A 21395-nucleotide genomic window follows, 5' to 3' on the forward strand; every position below is an offset into this window, starting at 1 on the left:
CATCTAGGATATCCAGTCTGCCTTTCTGTGGATTAAATTAAATTGTTTAATTTACAGGCTGGAGCGATAGCACAGCGGTAGGGCGTTTGCCTTTCACATGGCCGACCCATGTTCGATTCCTCTGCCCCTCTCGGAGAGCCCGGCAAGCAACCAAGAGTATCGTGCCCGCATGGCAGAGCCTGGCAAGCTACCCGTGGCATAGTGGATATGCCAAAGACAGTAACAATAAGTCTCACAATGAGAGACGTTACTGGTGCCTGCTCGAACAAATCGATGAGAAATGGTATGACAGTGACAGTGGCAGTTTAATTTACATTATTTATAACAGCACGATTTTTATTTATATATAAAATAATTTATAATATAAAACACATTCTTTATATACTATACCTTATAATATATAAAGAATTGTGGCTGGAGTGATAGCACAGTGGGTAGGGCATTTGCCTTGCACGTGGCCAACCCGGGTTCAAATCCCAGCATCCCATATGGTTCCCTGAGCACCGCCAGGAGTGATTCCTGAGTGCAGAGCCAGGAGTAACCCCTGTACATTGCTGGGTGTGACCCAATAAGGAAAAAAAAAAGGAATATATACAATACTAAGTAATAACATAAGTAAATTTATATGATTTAATTTAATTTAGCGACAACTAGTTCTGAATCTCCCTTGTGTGCCACAGTGCCTGTGGATAGTTTCCATATGCCAAAGGGCCCCCTCACCGTGAAATAGAACTGCTCAGTCTCCTGCTGGTTGGCTCTCCTCTTGGCGATGCTGGGCTTGCTCATGAAAGTTTCTGAGACTGTGGACTTCACCGACTCCATAGAGTTGCTGTACTGGAAGCAGTCAGACACATCAAAATCCTCCACTGTCACGATGTCCTGAATAGTCTGCAGAGTGGCCTCCATTGTTTTCTTTACCTGCCATGACAAGGGCCGACATAATGCATGAGAGGCAGGTGGCAATACAGCAGGTGTCAGGAAAGTGAGAAAATGGGGAGGGAGGGAGGGGGCCGTCAGCAGGGGGGCATCCTTCTTCTCCTCGACTTCTCCTGAGTGACAACCATCACACAGACTCTGCTATAAAATGCTTCCCTGGGGCTACAGAGACAGTACAGTGGCTGAGGCCTTGCCTTGCACACAGCCAGTCAGGGGTTGGATCCAAGACACTGCATATGTTCCCCTGCGCCCTCTCAGAAGGGAATCCTGACTGCAAAGCCAGGAGTAAGCCATGAGCACAAGCTAATAATGCCCCAGTCAAATACAAACCAAAAGACAAAAATACACAAAAACAAATCAGCTACCTACATTCTCCAATGACGATAACATGAGGACCTAACATGCCTGACCTAGCTCTATTATTAATGTCTATTTAAAAAAAAAACAATCTGCGGGGCTGGAGCAATAGCACAGCGGGTAGGGCGTTTGCCTTGCACACGGCTGACCCAGGTTCGATTCCCAGCATCCCATATGGTCCCCTGAGCACCACCAGGAGTGATTCCTGAGTGCAGAGCCAGGAGTTAACCCCTGTGCATCGCTAGGTGTGATCCAAAAAGCAAAAAATAAACAACAACAAAAAACAAACAAAAAAACCAACCTAACAAAAATTTAAGCTTTAATGGAGTGCTAAGGGGAAGAAACAAATTCTAGTGTATGAAGAGCTACTCTAGCAATGTTTCAGGTTCTGTTTCACAATCCTTAAGAAGTAACTGAGCTTGTTTCCCTACATGCAAACTAAGGGGTCCATATCCTGTCCTTCCTGATTCTCTTTGTAAAAGCATGTCTTACTGAGATGCCAGGTGAGGTATCATGTAAGTTCAAAGAGCGGAGTGCAGATAATCAATCGTAATGCTCTTTTCACTTAGTTGCTGAAAGCAAACATCCAGATCCCAGAAGAAAGTCGCCCTTCCAAAAGAGGACAGAGACGTTTGAAGTGTTAAAGTCACAGGACTCTATTTGTCTGAATATTCTGGAAAAAGCCAGGCATGAGGGGGTGGTTTCAGAGACACAATATTGTTCACACAGCTGCCAAATGCCATTTTGATTAAATGTAGAAGGAGAAAAAAAAAAGCATTTTGCAAAAGCTCAAAATAGAGCTCAACCTTTGGCAGTCCAAGAGCAACTTCCTGCAGTTCAAGGGCAGGATGTAGCAGAGGGAGAAAATCCAAGCCTACATTTGGCTAGGAAATGTTTGCAGAAGCCCGGACATTCTCTACATGCTCCTTCCACCTGCTCCCAGATAGGCAGCAGCAAGCGTTTCAGTAGGGAAGTCCAAAGGGTAGCTCGGAGCCTTGTCGGCAGGCAGGAAACTCACCTCTTCATTCTCAATCTTCAGGGTGGATAAACGAGACTGCAACTGCTGGCATCTCTGTACCAGCTCGCTCTGAACAGGTTGCTGGGCACAGAGCTGGGACGCCTGCCAAGAGAAACCAATACCAGGTCAGGAAGAGGACAAAGTTCTTCCAAAAGTCCCAGGGCCCCATTATTGATACTACAACTATAGATACTCAAGTCGTAAGGCTCAGTTTCTGTGTTCAAGACAAAACCTAAAGCCAAAGTGTGTGTGCCTCTTCGAGGACCAAACAACACATGAAATGAATGAGGAGGGAGGCCTGTTAAGAAAGACCCTGTCTCTTTGGGATCCAGTTTTAGACGGTGCTTTGCAGGGTAAGGCCTCGCGGGGCCCATGGAAACTCAAGGCAGCCAGGAAGTGCCTTGGGCAGCCCCGGCTCCAGATAAACAGTGCTTTGGTACTACGAGAATTTCCTGTTAGGTGGCCAAGAGGCCACCTCTCCGGCCCCTCCTTCACCCCCATCCTACACCGGAGTAAAAACAGGAGAGAAGTAGGTCAGGCGGCTAAGTTGCTGCTGCTGGCAGCCAGTATGTATTTATAAATCTGGCCCCTGCATGAGAACTCTGAGTCAATGAGGACGTGTGAAGCCAGGAACCAGGCCCCAGACTACAGCAGAGGGGACCGGAGGGTGTGGCATCTAGGGTAGCGTGGCATTCTCAAAGCCCTACCATCTTACCAAAGCGCTTCACCAGATCAGTGTGTGGGGAGCTGCTCTTCCCTCAGAACTGCCAGTGACGTTCTCCTGGGTGAAGGGACGGTTGGGACCCACGCTCTGATGAGAGTACAGCTATGGAATGGGCATGAGGCCACCCACAGTCCCCAGAATGAGAGGAATGGAACAGAAGGTGGACAGTTTTAGAGGAAGGACCTACACAGAGGCAGCTCCTGTTACTCCACCGCCAAGGAAGCATCCCTTAGTGTCTACAGAGAGATACCCTGATGGCACCGGGCTCTTCCTTCCTCAGAAATAAGCAGGGACCTTATCAGGATCGCCGACATTTTTTTTTTCTTGCTTGGAAAGACAAAATCTCCTTGAAATGGAAGAGGCTAGGACTTGACATTTTCCTTCATTGCCTTTCAAGCAACCAACCGACTCAATCTCCTCCCCCAGCGGAGAGGTGCCCTGAGCCAGCTCTTGGATCTGCAGAGAGCTGACTTCATTCTAGTTCTTGGATACGCAGACACAATGGAGAAAGCTCAGTGACCAGGATGGGTTAGTGCCAAAAGTGAAACTCTCTGGCTGCCTGATGTCACCAGTCCGGCATTCAGAGCTGCACAAGCCTCTGGGGGCACCAAGGGTAGAGCCAAGCACCTCCTCCTCAGAGATCTGATAACACTTGGCTCCAATCCATGTGCTGAGCACCCCAGAACACCAGTCCTTATGAGGCCTTCGGCAGTTTCAGGGCTTCGAATCAAAATGCCACGCGAACTTTGGCTTTGGTTCAAGGACTTCCAGGCACCGCCCCTCTTGCTGCCTCCACAGTCCACAGGCAACCCACACTGACAAGGAACAGGCTAGCTACAGGGACGAACAAAGACTTGCCCCATCATCCTCTAGTTATTTTCCACTCAAATGAAGGCTAGGCTGGAATGTGGGAACTTTGCAAGACCTAGAAATGGCCTTGGCCCCTTTTATGGCTCAGCCACTGATCAAATATATCATAAAAAAAAAAAATGTAGGCAGAAGAAGAAGGTATTGATGTTTAAAGGGACCCAGAGCTAGCAGGGAAGAATCACTGAGGGAAAAACCACACGCATGCCTATTCCTTTAAGAAGCAGCAAAGCTGCTGATGCACGCTCTGGCAGTGGTTCTCTGCCAGGGTGCAAGGTAATACATTCCAGCTGTACTCTGAAGTATGGAAATGAGGTTCTGACAGAGCTAGGAAGGGGCCTGAGCACCCTGCGCCTGGATTTCCCCTTTATAGAGACAAGCTGTTTGGCTCAGAAGACTACTCAGCAACACCAGAAAATGTATCACTCCACTCAGTCCCCAAGTCCCCCTGATTCTTGAGAATCTCAGTAGCAGCTGGAGAATGAACTTGGAAGGCAAATTGGACCAGAAGCCAGGGAAGGTGGGGAATGGGGCTTCCTGGGGCTTGGTGACACACCTTCCCCTACTCTAATTGCATGGGCTGCTGTCTCACTCTGCCATCTGTTCAGATGCTGACATGTTCTAAGTCATAGCAATAGAAACAAACTGTAAATGGCTTGGTTCTCCCCAAGAAAGGCAGGGAAAGAAATCATCTCCACGTTTTTGTCTTTAGGCTCCTTGAAATGTTGCACTCTCCGCTGTGGCTTATGAATGACAGCAATTCCTTTAGTTGCATTGCAACAGCTGTCACTTTGTAGCAGAGTTTTCTAAAGAAACTGGATGACAATCTTTGAGAAAGGACATTGTTGATTTCTGGTCACCCAGAACTCAGGGTCCTGCAAAGTCTAGATGTATGCTCTAGCACTTGGGCTCCATCCTACCCCTATGTCTTTCGGCGACTTTGGTCTGACTGCCGATGAGACCATCCAACTCAATAATTCAGGCTGGGGGCCAGAGAGATAGTACATTGGTTAAGGAGCGTGCCTTGCATGCAGCTGACCCTGATATGATTCCTGCCTATCATCTTCCTAGCACCTCCAGGGGTGACCCCTAAGCACAGAGCCAAAAAGTAGCCCTTGAGCACCACGGAGTGTAGCCCCGAATTCACTCCTTCAAATCAACCAAACAAATCCCAATCCAGGTCATGTAGTTTGAATGGGATTAAGAGGAGGGAGCGCCCAGTGATCTGGGCATCAGCCAATTAATCAACGAACTGCAGATACAGTAATTGGCTCAGGGTTAAGCATCCAATCAGAGCCAAGGAAACACATGTTATTTCAGGTTGAACTTCTAGAAGGGATCCAGATATCCATCCGACTGGATTTCAACCTACAAGTTGAAATGTTGGAAATAAAGTCACCTTGCCTCCACAGGATACTAGTCTGAGAATGAAGAGAGAAAAATTTGAGTTTTAAGAAAAATCTGCTTCTAAATCCAATCAGACCTACAAATCCATGCCAAGTTTTTTGTGATATAAGTCCAAATGTCCTTCTGATTTCATCAGTAGTTTAAATGGTGGTTTTTATTTCCACAGGCATAAGATGTAGTCAGATGTTATGCAAAACCTTCAGAAGTAGAAATAAAATATTTTAAAAAAAGGGGTTCTTTCTTTCACTTTCTTTAGGCCCTTTGTGTCTCTCTGTGGAGATACAGAGCAAAAGAGGGTCTATATTCACCTGCCTGGGCACTGGCAACGGTCTTCAGAATAATCCCCTCAGGACTAGACAGTCAGGGAGTGAGGCACTTGCCTCGCATGTTGCAACCCTGGCTCAATCCCAGAACCACATAAGCCCCCCTGAGCACTGCCAAGTGTGACCTTGGGCACAGAGCCAGGAGTGATCCCTGATGTGTTCCAAAATTCCTCCCACAAAAACAAATTAACAGACTAACCCTGTAGCTGTTGTTCTTTCTAGAGGTATCAGTCCTTTTATGTTCAATATCTAAGCAAAAATTTATATGATTACAAAGTATACTCCTTCCTACCTATAAAAAATACCTTTATTATTTTCCCTCAACTCTTTTTTGTTTGTTTTGGGGCCACACCTGGCGATGTTCAGGGATTACTCCTGGCTTTGAACTCAGAAATCACTCCTAGTGGTGCCTTGAGGAGCATATGGGATTCTGGATATTGAACCCTGGGTCAGCCATGTGCGAGGCAAGCATCCTACCTGCTGTACTATCTCTCCAACCCAAAGTGCTTACCTTCAACTCTTACTTCCTTCAGCCTCATCACTATGAGTGCTGTTCCACTTCATGACACTCCCCTAACCCCGTTACACCAAAGTGAACTGTTCAAACCAAACACTTCTGCCATTTTTCACCTCCTCTGGTCCTGCTGGTCCCTTTGGTTACCTCTCCCTATCCCTAACTCTCTCAGCTCTCCAGATCGTAAGCTCTGTGAGTGTTATAATCCCTCATGTCTATGGTCAAGCCAAGAAGACAAGAGTGCTTTTCTTTGAATGCACAGAATGTGTCACACTGATCTGACAGGAAGTCAGCACTGAAACACTACAATAAATATTGTGGACTTGGAAAATAGCTCAATGGGTTGGAATGCGTGCTCTGCCCCAGGCTGATTCAAGAGATCTAATACTTCATGATCCTAGAGTACCATTAGGAGCGATGCCTGAGTACTACTCGGTGTGGATGCAAAATTCAGAACAATATAATGGTGCAATGTAATGACTGTACAGTGAGCTTGAGCCCTTGGGGGGAGGTGGGGATGGAAAGAGGGCCTTACCATGTCCCCCATGTGAGGCTGGAACTCAAACTTCATGGGTGGGCAGAAGACATTGTTGTACATCTCCATGAGGCGTTGCTTGTCACTGGTGGCATCCAGATTTTCTACAGCGTTCTCGATGGCGTCCAGACCCTCGTGCTTTGACTGTTCCAGATTCAACTCAGCAGAAAGAAAGGTACGGAGCGCCCGGTTGAGGCTAGCATGGTAGCCTAAATCACAACACTGCTGTAGGAAGGAAAGGGAACAAGAATAAGACATGCACAGTCCCAAGCCTGAAGGAGAGGGAGGTGGGCCCAAGGTGGCCCCAGGAGACTGGCTGTATAGTGGAAGACAGATGTTCTCGAAGACGGAGGGAGGATTTCTCAGCTGTCTCCTAGTTCAATGGCAAAACACACCCCAGACTATGAGGTGATTAAAAGGATGAGGTCTCATTGGGACAACATGAAATGGCTTAATTATATGCTCTCCAGTGCTATTGGGTAAGCACAAGAAGAGCTGAGAGTTAAACAGAATCTTCTAGAGGGGGTTTAACTGGAGATACTACTAAACAATCCCTCTGGGTTTGAAAAGCAAAACCGTTACAAGAACCTACACAAACTCCGACTGAGAGGTGGAAGACGAGAAAGGGGAGATGTCTGTCAATTATTACCCCCACCAACTCCCACTGTGCTAGGACAGGTCTCAGCTGAGGGCTAGGGTCTCTGCATGAAAGTGCCTTCCCGCTTCAGAATGCAGAGGAGGGAAGGCGCCTGCCTTGCATGTTTCCATAGTGGCTGCGATCCTGGTTCAGTCCTCAGCCTCACATATGACCGTCCCCTGGCTCCTGCTAGCAGTCACTCCTGAGCACACATCCAGGAATAGGCCCTACACAACACTAAATGTGCCTCCCCCAGCAAATAGTGAGAAGTAAAGTGCTTGCTCCACAGAAATTGTATTTTTAAGTCTCCAAATTTCTAAACATAAATTTTCCTTGGAAAGTGCAGATCATATAGTGAATCCTGACATTTAATTTAGTTTTGTATTATTATTATTATTATTATTATTATTTTTGTTGTTGTTGTTGTTTTGTTTCTGCATCACAGTTGGTGGTGCTCAGGGTTACTTCTGGCTCTGCACTCAGAAATCACCATATGGGATGCCAGGATGGAACCTGGGTTGGTCACGTACAAGACACCGAATTCTAATATTTTAAAGAAAGTTATAAAGGAAAAAAGAAAGAGGAAATAAAGGGAAAAAGGGAAATATTAAAAATGGTAAGGAACAGGCAACAGCAACATTGGATGGGAAGCTATTCTGCATTCCCTCGCCCATCATTTCAACTGTCAGATGAGCATATCTGGTTTTTCAGCTGGTATCTTAGAATATACCAGATTCTAATTCTAAGGTTCTGTGCCACTGCTCAGGCTGCCCTTGAGAAGGGAATGAAAGATTAGTCTAGCCATAGGGTTTAGAGCTACCTATCCCTGCTTCAACCAACTACTTTTTAAAAATAATTAATGTGGGGCCGGAGCAATAGTATAGTGGATAGGGCGTTTGCCTTGCACATGGCTGACCAGGTTCGACCCCCAGCATCCCATATGGTCTGCCAAGTACCACCAGGAGGAACCCCTGAGTACTGCCAGAATAACTGTCACTGTCACACTGTCACCCAGTTGCTCATTGATGTGCTCGAGCGGGCTACCAGTAACATCTCCATTGTGAGACTTGTTGTTACTGTATTTGGCATATGGAATATGCCACGGGTAGCTTGCCAGGCTCTGCCATGCGGGTGGGATACTCTCAGTACTTGCCGGGCTCTCCGAGAGGGGCAGAGGAATCGAACCCGAATCGGCTTGTGTGCAAGGCAAGCGCCCTACCCGCTGTGCTATCGCTCCATCCTGCTGCCAGAATAAATAAATAAAATCTAAAAAGTGTTTAAAAAATAGTTAATGTAATTCTAAGTAAGGTATGATTTTAAAAAATAATCCTTCTGCTAGGGAAAAAATTCTGGAAATCTTGGACTAAACAAAATCCCCCCTTCCCAACAATAGCTTTCAGTAAGTCTACGACAAATTCCTCATCTCTCCCAAAGGACCCAGAGATGGAAATTCCTTGACCTTCCATTATCCTCTTCAGAACCTGAGGAGAAACACCAGAGAAGAATCCATGGAGAGAGAAGACCATCTGCCTGATTGCCATTTCATTCTATCAGCAGGCATCAAATTAATTCTGCCCCCATGTTCTCCCCCTCGTTACAATCACACTGGGAGCCACTACTATTGGGGAAGGGAAAGCATGTGACTCGCCTCCTCCTCCCTGCATCTGACAAGAAGTTCAGCAACAGAGAGCCTGGCAGGCTGGGCTCTGGGTTTAGTGCCAACAGACTCTGGCAGGTGCCTGGCTGCAGCGGAAGAACAGCAGTTACAGCTTAACCAGAGACAGCGGATGGCAAGACATTCAATTCAATTGGGAGGGAAGAGGACATGGAAGCTAGACAAAAGCGGCTGATTGGGAGGCTGCACGTGCAGGGGCGCTTCTTCCGCTGGGAGCTGCTGCTGGTCTAGCCAGGCTGCCCTTGAACTGGCAGACGCTCCCAGCTAGCGCTGTGCAGGCCCCGGTGACCAGCCCTGTGCCTGTAAGTCTGATGGAGAGATGTAAAGACAGCCACAGGACCGAGCAAGCTTGTCTGCTATGGGGAGAGAGGGTTTGTGCAGAATGAAAGGCCGGACTCCCTTGATGGCCTTTACACATTTTGGATAACTCCTCGTCTTCATTCTTACACCTCTACCCTAATTCAGGCCCCCATCATCCTACACCAATGCTTCCTCTTGACTGTCCTAAAATATGACTTTTGTTAGGCCAGTCCTCTGGTGAAGAATCTGTAATAATTGTGCTCTCCCTTTCTTCCTCTGTTTTGGGGTCACACTCGGTGATGCTCAGGGCTTGCTTCTAGCTCTGCACTCAGGAATCACTCCTGGTGGGACCTGGGGGAACATACGGGCTGTTGGGGATTGAACCCAGGTTGGTCGTGTGCAAGGCAAGCATCCTGCTGGCTGTACTATCGTTCCAGCCCAGCTCTCATTTTTTTTTTTTCCCAAAGTAAAGTTTTATCTTTCTCAGTTTGGAAATAATTAAAATGCCCCAAGGCATTTAGCTGAAAGCTAGCTCAATGGGCTAGAGTGCATGTTTTGCATATCGGACCCCAAATTTTAATTATTGGCACTGCATGATCACCTGAGTATCACCAAGAGAACCCCCTCCCCAACCCTGCCAGAGACTCAGGTGCACTTACTATCTTCTAGGTGTGCTTACTATATTCCCACTGGTGTACTAAGTGCTTTCTGTATATTCTACATTATAATCCTTTGAACAATACCAGTGAGGTTGATAATATCTTAATTTTCCAGACTAGGAAGCAGAGGTTAAGTGAAATCAAATAACTGAAGAAAGGTCAGCAGTGAGAATACATTATAGTCCATCTTCAAGGCTGAATATAGATATACCAACTAATATCATGCCTCTTCAATTTCTTCTTCAAAATCTTCTACTTGAATTCAATGACATACTTACTCTATTTAGGGAAAACCATAGCCTCAAATCAGTTGTATAATTCTGAGCAAATTCTGGGCAAACTACCTAACCTCTGATGCTCAAATGAGGAAACTTCAATCTTACAAATTGTTGTCGAGCTGCGAACAGGCAAATGTATTTGCATTCACTGGTACCAACACAAACACATCATTAATATCTCCCAACCAATCATTAATATCTCCCAACCCCCTGAATTCTGTCCCTTAGCTCCCAGCACTGTTTCCCTAAAAAGTTTCCTACTCATCACACCTAATGGGACTGTACCAATCTGCAAAGTCCAAATCAAGTTCCCAGCCTCTCAGAAGCCAATCTTGACTTCTGAGCAGCCTCCACTACCCAGCCTCTCGTAGAACCACACTCAGCTGTAGGCATTACGCTACACAGACATGTGCCCTTATGCTGTGACCTGCCACTTCAACCAGAAGGCAGGCTTCAAAGAAGGCTTGGTCAGTATCTTATTTCTTCTTCGTATTCCTTACCATGAGCTTTGCTCAAAGTAGGGATTCAATACATATCAGCTGGATTAGAGAACAGATTCAAGTCTCTGAGGAAAAAAAAAAAAATCAACTCAGGCTGACTAAGTCAAGAGGGCAAAAATGGCCACTGACGCCTATTGTTCTTCTCATTCTGTATATGGCTGGTGGAAAGCAGGGAACTTCCTTGAGTAGGTCTGCTGTCTGGATTATATACCTCTTCAACAGCTTGTCTGTGCCTATGAATGGGGAGTCTGACTCACAGTGTGCTTCGGGCTTCTCTACTCTTCTGGCGAACCAGGGAGATTTGAAATAGACTTTCCAGGGCCTTGGCAATCCGCACATCCATAAGGATCCTTGCCAGAAATGCAGGATTTAGCAAAGAAGCAATTTCTGGCAAGGTTAAATAAACAAGATTTGAATATTTCATCTCTGTTCCCAGGAGAACCCCATGAGTAGAGAGAGGCAGCACAGTATTTTGCCCGCTAGGGGGGACAAAGGATGCTTTTCATGGTCTGATGAGTTCTGTGGCCATGCAAGATTCCCCAGGCCATTTCTGTGTTATATAAATGTTAGATGAAAACTCTCTCGGAGGAAATCAAATTTTTATAATAATTTAATGATAGGCTATTCAGACGTGAGATGATTTGAATTGATAACTCTTTAACCCTTTACCATCTAATAGCCTTACCCAGAATCTTTAGAGAAGTCCTGTAGGAGAAATGTTTCCCAATGCCCACTTGAAGTCCACGCAGAAGAGAAAATAGCTGCCTGTAGTAAAATTTCCTACTGAGAAAGCTGAGACCCTCATGTCCGCTCAGGGCACACATGGTGTCCCAAACTCTCCAACCCTGTGCGCCGCACTCACAAATTCCAGAGATCATGAAGACAATGTTCTTCATTCATCCATCTGTTCCCGGGTTGAGAGTCCAGAAGCATGGGGGTGGAAAAGCACATTCCAATGAGCCTACAGTTCTTAGATTCTATCAAGTCAGCTCAGAAGGTCTTTTTGGCCTGAAGTCAAGGTTTGCCTGGTGTATGTCAGATGCTTCACGTAGATTCCTGCAGGCTAAGACTTCTACTATACTATAAAAAGAAGCTAAAGGCTAGTCCTTGTGTCAATGTGCTGGCAGAGATAAAAATAACTTCTTTTTTAAAATTTATTCTCTATGCCTTAAGCACATACTGAGCTTAAGCTTTCCTAAGAAGGAGGCAGAATGGTGCCTATAACACAGATGGCAATACACTGGAACAAGAATCACCCCATATCTTAAAACAATTTCTGGATACTGTCATGACTAGAATGCCAAGGTACTCAAGCTTCCATTCACTCCTGCTCTGTTGGGAGATTTCCAAAGCATTCTTTTGGCCATTTTTATGACATTGATCAGCAAAAAAGGGAAGAATCTACCGATACATGCAACAACATGGATGGCACTCAAAAACAAACATTGAGCAAAAGAATCCAGACACGAAAAGCAGTATGCTCTATAATTTTACCTGTGAAAAACACCAGGCAAAACTAATTCATGGTAAAAGAAATCAAAATAGTGATTGACTTGGGATGAGAGATTAACTGGAAACAGAAAAGGGAACTTTCTCAGGTGATAAAAAATAGTCTGTCTCTTGACAGAAATATAGGTTTGAAGGGTATAGGAATTTGTTGAAATTTTTGAAACTAATACTTAAGTTCAGTCCCCCTATGTAAATAATATTTTAAATGAAACAATTCAAGGGATTTAAAGGAGAAACACCTGGGTTCGGGAAATATTCTTCCTCTTTCCATTTCTTTAGTCCCTTCATGAATAGTCTATGTGCTGAGCCCTGGACATGGCTGTGTGCTTGTGTAAGTGAGGTTAGAGGAGACTTGGTGTTTACCTTTGTGGAGCTATTAGAAGATACTGAGATCATTTTCACTGTAGTGAAGTGACTTTCAAAATTTTTTGACTTTCAGCTCAGCAACAAATACATTCTGAGCCTCCACACCTGTCCCCTGCCATCTCATCAGACCTGTCCCCACATCTCCTGATTTGTGTATGCATCCACCTGCGACAGCTCTATTTATCACAACTCACACAGCTCACACTTATACTTCCTGTCACCGGCTGAAGACAGATAGGGAAGGAAAAGAGCAACATCCAGCCTAATCCCTCTGTCTCCCGGGGGGGCTAACTGTAAGGCTTCATTCTAGGTAGAGCAGGAATACAGCACACACAATGGGGAAGCCCACTAGGCTCAGGAATACAGCACACACAATGGGAAGCCCACTAGGCTCAGGAATACAGTACACACAATGGGGAAGCCCACTAGGCTCAATGAGTGAAAATAGTAATAACACAGAAGGCTTTGCTAGTACCAACCAGTTCCGCAAACTTCAGAAAATGTCTTTAGTGACACTCTGTTGTGGGGTTTAAGAAACGATGGCGCAGGCAGTCAGTCAGCAAAGCTCAAAGAAGTATGAGAGCAGAAATGAGAAAGCTGCTACCAGAAGTGACAGAAATGAAGAATATGGTGATATAAAAACACAATAGAAGGTCTGAATAGCAGAATAATAGTAGCTGAGGAAAAGACTGAGGCGCTTTATGGTGAGAAGCAGAAAACTTCTAGAAAACAACAGAAGCACATCAGAGAACTATTGGATGAGGTCAGGAGGAACACAAGAATTATCAGAGTCCCTGAAGAACATAAGGCAAATTCAATGAAGAACCACTGTTAAAGAAATCATATAAAAGAATTTCCCAGAGTTGATAAATGCAGGCATCAAAATCTAAAAGACCTGAAGTGTCTCAGTAAAAAAAAAAAAAAAAAAAACCCAAATAGAAAAACTCTTAAGACACAATTGAATGACAAAAGCCAAAGATAGTGATAGAACATTGAAAGCAGCAAAATATAAAAGGAATTATGGGCAAAAGAAACCCGGAAGGATTCACAGCACATCTATCAAATGGGACTCTATGAGTCAGAAGAGAATGGTGGGTTATAGTAAAACACAAAAACAAAAGCAAAAACAAACGAAAAGAATATCTCACCAAAAATACTCTATCCAGCTAGATTATCATTCAACTGTGAAGAAATAATAGAGTTTCACAGACAGGGAACTGTTTAGGGAATTCTTAGGGAAGTCAGTTTTGCCAGAAGCTATTAAAAGAGTTTCTTTAAAAGACAAGACAAGACAAACTTCTCAGGACTTTGCCCTGAGTGTGGCATTCATTTATGGTACTACTTATGGTTGCCTCCGTCTAGATAAAGAAAGGTCTGTTTAGTCCTTGCTTGCTAAGAGATTATGTATTTTTTTCAATAATGAGTTGTTCTTTTACATTGAACTGCTATGCCTATTCAGGTAATTCTGTTATATCTGTAGAGATTTTTATTATAAACTTTATTATTCATGCAGATACTTAAGCACTATCTATAATGTAATATTCTCTACTATAAAGCCAATATTCCATTTTTACTTATTTATTTTTTTGGGGGGGTCACACCTGACAGTGTTAGGGGCTTACTCTAGGTTTTGTGGTTATGGATCACTCCCGACCAAGGTGCTAGGGGGCACATATGTGGCATCGGGGATTGAACTGGGCTCCTTCATGTTCAAAGCAAACACCCTACCAGCTGAACCATCTTTCTAGTCCCCAATATTCCCTTTTTGGAATAAAATACAGTTTTATATCTTTAAAGGTCCACTCAGACTTTCCCTTAAATTTTTAATTCTCTTCTTCTTACCCTTACTAAATTGCATACTTGTAGGATTCATCTATTTCATATTAATTTTAAAATGTATTACATGGAATTATTTATACTATTAATTAAACATTTATATCTATTAAAATGTACACCATTTTTGAAAAAAAAACTTTATCAACTGCTCACTGATTTGCAATTTTGCAGAACTTCAGGAGTTTAGCTTTATTCGTCTCTATGTGTGTGTCAATACTCTACAATAAACTAAAATAAGAACGACCTAACCATCCAGCCAGCTCAGGGGGTAGAGCATGAGATATTCTTAAAATAAGAAAGTTCTCTGTCATATGTGTGATATATAAAGAAACATAATAAAGAAACAAGTGGCCAAGGTAATTGGAAGTAATGATCTTGTCTACAGAACTGAGCTTACATGGGAGTGCAGGTAACTGGGAAGGAAGTGGGAACCTGTGGAATAGGTGCGGTGTGGAATGATAGATGCATGAAAAGTATAATTAACAATATTGTAAATCTCAATCATCTAATAAAAGTGGTATTCTTTTAAACATAAAAAGTAAAGAAAGAAATACATCCTGTATTGTCACACACATACACATACACATACCTATGAGTACCTGCACATACACCTGACACTTTCACAAAGTGAGACTTAATCTTACTACTGTGATGAACCTTGATGTTTTCTTTCCTAGTCTATTCTATTCATTAAAGCAAATAAACCAAGTCCATAAAAGTGATTTCCTTACTCCTGTAACACCCCTATAATTTGAAAACTATATTGGAGAGGCCCCCTATGCTACCTGAGTGCTGCATTTCCTTAGTTAGATAGGAATTATCTGTTTTTTTTTCGTTTTATTTTATTTACATTTTTTTATTAGTTTATTTTTAATTAGAGAGTCGTTGTGAGGGTACAGTTACAGATCCATACATCTTTGTGCTCATGTTTCCCCCATACAAAATTCGATAACCCATCCCTTCACCAGTGCCCATTCTCCACCACCAGTAAACCCAACATCCCTCCCCGCCTCCCCAGTCCTGTCTCCCCCCACCCCACCCTGCCACTATGGCAGGGTATTCCCTTTTGTTCTCTCTCTCTGATTAGGTGTTGTGGTTTGCAATAAAGGTGTTGAGTGGCCATTGTATTCAGTCTCTAGTCTGTATTCGGCCCGCATCACCCTTCCCCCACATGACCTCCAACCACATTTTACTTGGTGGTCCCTTCCCTGAGTTACCCGGAATGAGAGACCAGCCTCCAAGCCATGGAAACAATCTCCTGGTACTTATTTCTACTATTCTTGGGCGTTAGTCTTATAGTCTATTAGGGAATTATCTGTTTATTTCTAGGACAAAATTCCTTCTGTCCCCCTGATACTAAGCACATAACCTCATTTCAAATAAATATTTACAAAACATGTATGGCACAGGATAATGTTATCAGCTTAAAAAATTAATCTGTCCTTCTCCCAGGAAAACAAACAAAAACCCAACAAATAAAACCAGAGAAAGCCAGAGCAATTTAACTACTGGCCGACACTTGGCAGCCTTGTTCACAGCTACCCAGAGTTAAGGAGGCTGTAGGCGTCTTTTCCCGAAACTTCACACAGCACCAGTGGAGACAGGCTCTTCACAGGACGAGCCTTTTAAAGGTGCAGGGGCATGCTGTCTGACTGCTTTTCAGTGCCTACTCATACTGAGGGAGGGTTCTGGATTGGAAAGGCTGTGACTGAGTGAGGAGCAGTCCCTATACCTCCAGGTTGTCATTTTGGTAAAAGGGCTAAAGTTGCCCTGGGTATAAAAGAGAGGACAAATCAGTAGAAGACGGGTGGTCAAAGCACAGCCTGACTTTCTTTCTGTTTTTGGTTTTTGGGCCACACCTGGCGATACTCAGGCCTCACTCTGTGCTCAGGGCTCACTCCTAGCAGGGCTTGGGGGACCCTATGAGATGCCAGGGATCAAACCCGGGCCGGCCACGTGCAAGGCAAATTGTTCTTCCCACTGTACTATTGCCCCGGTCCCTACAGCCTGGTTTTCTTGCCAAAATAAGTAGTAAAAATTGAACACAAGAGAAAAGCTGCCTTCTCTAAGAACCTTCCTTCAGGAAACGGCTCCGGAGGAGGAGAAAGAATCTAGTTTAGGGCTTTGACCTCCACTGAAGGACGGTGTTCTGATTGGCATCAACAAGCAGAGAGAACAAAGAGGCGCCTGAACAGGGATCAAGGCTCCACTTACTGAGTGAGATAATGACACCCAGGGCATTAGGAGGCCAAAACCTACTGAATCAAAAGTACTTAGCTGAAAGGAGCCAGGAATCTGCATTTTAGAAAAGTTTCCCGAGCAACTCTGATGGGAGGCCAGATTTAAGTACCGATGTTCTAATTCAATTCTTCAGTTGACCCGAGAGGGAGTGGGGAGATGGGGGAGGCAAAGCAGAGTTCCGAAACAGTTCAGTGCCAACCCCAGATTACCCCGCCTGTTATAAAACAGCAAATAATGGATCAGAACCCTGCACGAGGATGGGAAGTGTGACAGGTTCATTCATGGAGAGACCAAGGTGAGTAAGCCAGGTTGGAGGCCTGCTAGGTCCAGCAACTGCCCACCACCAGAAGCTAGGTGTGAGGTCGGGACACGGGGCAGGAAGCCCTGGAGCCTAGATGCTGAGGCTAAGTCAGGATGAAAGTGGGGAGAGGTTTGTGTGCCTCTGGGATCATAGTCGTTCAGGAGTGGAGGAGCCGTTTGTGGGTGGCCGCTTGGGGGTCTTGTCTGGGCGGGGAGCAGGGCCGGTTCCCCCACCCCATGCCCCAACCCATCTCGAGATTGTTTGGGGAAAATTCCAAATAATAATAGTGGGTCTTCTGTCAAAAACTGAATGTAATCAAAGTAAAGAGCGAGTCAAGTGAAAATCATCTGCCACGCAGGCAGGATGGGGGTGGGGTGGGGTGCCTACTGGGGTTCTTGGTGGTGGAACATGTGCACTGGTGAAGGGATGGGTGTTTGATCATTGTATGACTGAGACTTAAACCTGAAAGCTTTGTAACTGTTCTCATGGTGATTCAATTAAAAAAAAAAAAAGTGGGGAGAGGTATGTTTAGTCAGGACTGGCTCAGAAGCGGGCCAGCAGATTGTCAGCCAGCAGATGAACAGGGCTGTAAGACTCAACTGAAATGTTTGAGGGAAAACAACAAGAGAAATAAGATCAGGAACAAAAAGTTTATGCTCCACATAAGACACATAAGACACAGGGCCTGCTCATTGCCCTTTCATTGCATCAGGTGTAAGAAAGAATGTGACAAATGTCATCCCTGACCAGGACCACAACTTGCAATGCAATATCTCCCAGGTAATTCCTTAAACCCTTAACTCTTGTGTTTCCTTATCTAAACTGGAGATAGTAACACTGACCCTAGAGTGTACTAGGGCAGTCTACTGACAAACACTAAGTGGTGTTAGTGCAGTGATAACCAACAAATTCTAAGTGCTAACTCTTTCGCACTTCACTTTTTTTTTTTTTTTGGTTTCTGGGTCACACCCAGCAATGCACAGGGGTTACTCTTGGCTCTGCACTCAGGAATTACTCCTGGCGATGCTCAGGGGACCATATGGGATGCTGGGAATTGAACCCGGGTCGGCTGCGTGCAAGGCAAACACCCTACCCGCTGTGCTATTGCTCCAGCCCCTTGCCTTCACTTTTATAAGCAATAGCTGACTTAAAGAAGTAAATCCTAGGAGACAAAGAACATGGGTTACAAGCAAGAATTTGGTAATCAGACCCAGGTGCAAAGTTTGACTCTGCATCTTCTAAGCGCTCTGAATATTAATCTGTGAAAAGAAAAAAAGAGCTGATAAGGCCTGTCCTTCAGGATTCCAGTGAACACCAGATGGAGATGGTTACTATCTTCCTGTCTTCAAAATGCTTCTAGAGGCCTGAGTAATAGATCTGGAGAATACCTGAGCAGCACTCGGAAAATAAGACAGAGGAGCCCTTGGGCACCGCACTTTCAGCACTTACATCAATAAGGTCAGAGAGGTCATGGATGTAGTACTTGAAGACAGATGCATTGGTTGCCTCCAAAGCCAGTAAGTACTCATTCCGGGCTTTGATGGCCTTCAGTTTATTCTCGGTGTACTTGGCTTGGCGCTGAAAAGGGAACAGAAGTTCAATGTTATTTTCTTTTCTTTCCAGAGGGGAGCTCATTCTCTAAAAGATTCAAGTTCACTACATTCAAAAACCACAATTGTGCGGCTACTCCCTCTGCGCGTCTGCCTTAAATTGGGTTCTAATTCTGTTTAATGAGATTCAAGGACATAATATAGGTCAATCCAGGCAAAGTTAATGAGGTCCTCTACTTTAGATAAGTGCCCTACTTTGATTCTATCTGCAATTACCCGTATTTATCCTAGTACCACCATCCTGAAGGAGGTGCCGTCCCCTTAACCCTTTCCCCTCTCCCCCAGCATCTGACATCTGGCGCCAAACCCAGGTCTAGGGTCCTTTCTCCAGGCTTCAGGAAGGTGCCTACTGTTTCCTGTTTATCCGCTATAGGTTAAAAACGTGCAGCCCCCACACTCAAGATGTTGGAATTGCTACTACTTCCTCGAGAGCTCACTTTTGGTCATTTGTAGTTGAAGGAACCCACAGATTCCTGTTCTGTTCTTTAAGGTATCTTAAATATCTCGCTGGAAGTCCTCATTTTCTAAGTCACCTTCCCCAGGTCCAGCCAAGAGTATACGCACCTTCTCCTTCATTTTCTCGATCTTCTTCACTGAGCTCCTCCGCACGTGCTTTTCCTCAATGCGAACATTGGACGTGGAGTCAGGGGAGCGTGGTGTCTGCCGATCCTCCTGTTTCACGGATTTGCCAATCTGCTTCTCCTCTTGCTTCTCCGCCTCCTTGAGCTTGCTCTGGGCACTGATGCTGTCAGCGTTGTACATGTGATACGTCTTCATGACCTGCAAAATATCCCCCACCCCCAGCACTCGAGGTCAAGCCAACCGGGTCAACTTTCTGTTTTACAGATCAACTCAGCTGGACCCCTCCCCGCAGTGAAGCAACATCCTGAACTTCTAAGGAGAAAATTCACAACTCCTTGGTTCAGTAAACACTATATACTCCAGAGTCCAATAAAGCAGTACTGGAAATGGAGTCAACAAGTCTTATGATAAAAACGGTCTCTTTTCCATGCCCCCCACATAAAAAGCCGAATAACTCCATGCCTTTTGTTATGTATTCTTTGCTTTTATTCATTAGCTATTGGAATAATGATTTATTTTATTTTCATTTTTAGGCCATTCCTGGCAGTGCTGGGGCATTCTGTGTTTAAAAGCTGCTCTCTAAGGTACCTGAGTATGTGGAGAATCAGCCACATGCACAGCAAGGACCCTTACCCTCTATGAGTTCTCTGTTCCCACATTAGTCTTTTTATATTACTAAATAATTTCTATTGCTTAGTCATATCTGAATATTAGGTAGATGAAAAGCATCCCACCACTCTCAGCCCCCACTCTTAGTCTTCAATGGGCTGCCAGCGACCCCCGAGGGAGCAGCAACCAACATCCTGAGAGCAAGTGGAACAGCGGCAGCAAGAAGGTTGTAGCGACCCTGTACTACGCATCTGGTATATGCCTGGCCTTTGAAACTCCAAGTGCTTCACACATTTCCTCTCCTTTCATCTGCGCTCTGATCATGTGGGCTAGACAACTGTATAGACTGCAAACCTGCACAGCAGTTCAGGAAAGAGCAAGGGAGAAATAAAATCCACATCAGTGAAACTGCGGAAGGTCACAGGAAGGAAGTAGTGGAAAAGGAGAGGGATGCCACTTTCGAAATTTCCAAGGAAGCATCTATTGGGGAGCATAATTCCTTTCTCAAAGGAGGCCCAGAGCCTGCAATCTGCATTAGTTTCCCATCCTCTCAACACAGGACTTCCAACCACAAGGTGCCTGCTCTCCCCAGCCAGTGCTCACTGTCTCCACACAGAGAGTCTCTAGCTTCTGTCTGGGATTTGAAATGCTTGATAACAGACCAGCCCTGACGCAGCCAATCCATGTTCGATTCCTCCGCCCCTCTTGGAGAGCCCACAAGCTACCGAGAGTATCGAGCCCGCACGGCAGAGCCTGGCAAGCTACCTGTGGCGTATTGGACATGCCAAAAAACAGTAACAATAAGTCTCACATTGAGAGACTGATTACTGGTGCCCGCTCGAACAAATCGATGAACAATGGGATGACAGTGACAGTGACAGATAACAGACCATGCAAGCTGAAGGTCAAGAGTGCTGACATTTTGGTGCCATGAGATTTCTTTAAGTAGAACTGGAAAACAAAGAAGACAGGGTGTGTGTGTGTGTGTGTGTGTGTGTGTGTGTGTGTGTGTGTGTGTGTGTGTGTGTGGTGACTGAAAAGCAGAAGAGCAAAAGATATAAGATTAGCAATACTTTCTTCCGCTTACTTGGTACATGCTTTATTTCAGGGACTCTACTCGTATCACCTCTTTTAAGTTCTAATGAAAGATACGCTATTGCTTCCATAGTTAAAGAAGAAACTGAAGATCAGAGTTAACCATCACAACCAAAATCACACAGCTCGTAAGTTGGAGAATCAAGCTTCAAATCAAGTCTGTTAGGACTCAAAGTCCACATTCTTAACCACTAAGGGAAAGAGGCATAAAACTAGAGCTGGCTGAGTTGGAAAGCTTAAGTTAAGAGAAGCTTGAAAAGAGAGGCTAATTCACTCTACAGACTTCAGCTAGAGTGGTGGTATAACTAGGGGTTAATTTGTTTTTGTTTTTAGGCCACACACCCAGGGGTGCTCATAGGTTACTCCTGGCATTGTGTACAGGAGTCACTCCTTGCGGGGCTCAGGGGATCATGTGTGATACTGGGGACTGAACCTGGGCTGGTCATGTGTAAGGCAAGTGTCCTGTGCACTGTAATATTTCTCCATCCTCAACTAAGGGTTAATTTGATCCCTCAG

The 21395-nt window shown here is 44.8% G+C and overlaps 1 protein-coding gene across 8 annotated transcripts in view; it reads right to left on the reverse strand.

The window, feature by feature from the left end:
• Positions 1-21395, reverse strand: part of SRGAP2 (SLIT-ROBO Rho GTPase activating protein 2) — a 291283-nt gene that overhangs the window by 56524 nt on the left and 213364 nt on the right. For 6 of the 8 annotated variants that reach the window (XM_004610060.2, XM_055144900.1, XM_055144898.1 and 3 more), the window contains exons 6-10: positions 19158-19373; positions 18433-18561; positions 6682-6906; positions 2312-2413; positions 721-918 (exon numbers count right to left, since the gene is read on the reverse strand). In XM_004610060.2, the coding sequence (XP_004610117.1) occupies positions 721-918; positions 2312-2413; positions 6682-6906; positions 18433-18561; positions 19158-19373 (870 nt within the window). The remainder of the gene's footprint in view (positions 1-720; positions 919-2311; positions 2414-6681; positions 6907-18432; positions 18562-19157; positions 19374-21395) is intronic. The other 2 variants (XM_004610061.2, XM_055144899.1) reach the window with 1 other exon arrangement.

This window comes from Sorex araneus, chromosome 7 (genome assembly GCF_027595985.1).
Source record: "Sorex araneus isolate mSorAra2 chromosome 7, mSorAra2.pri, whole genome shotgun sequence".
Classification (NCBI taxonomy): Eukaryota; Metazoa; Chordata; class Mammalia; order Eulipotyphla; family Soricidae; genus Sorex; species Sorex araneus.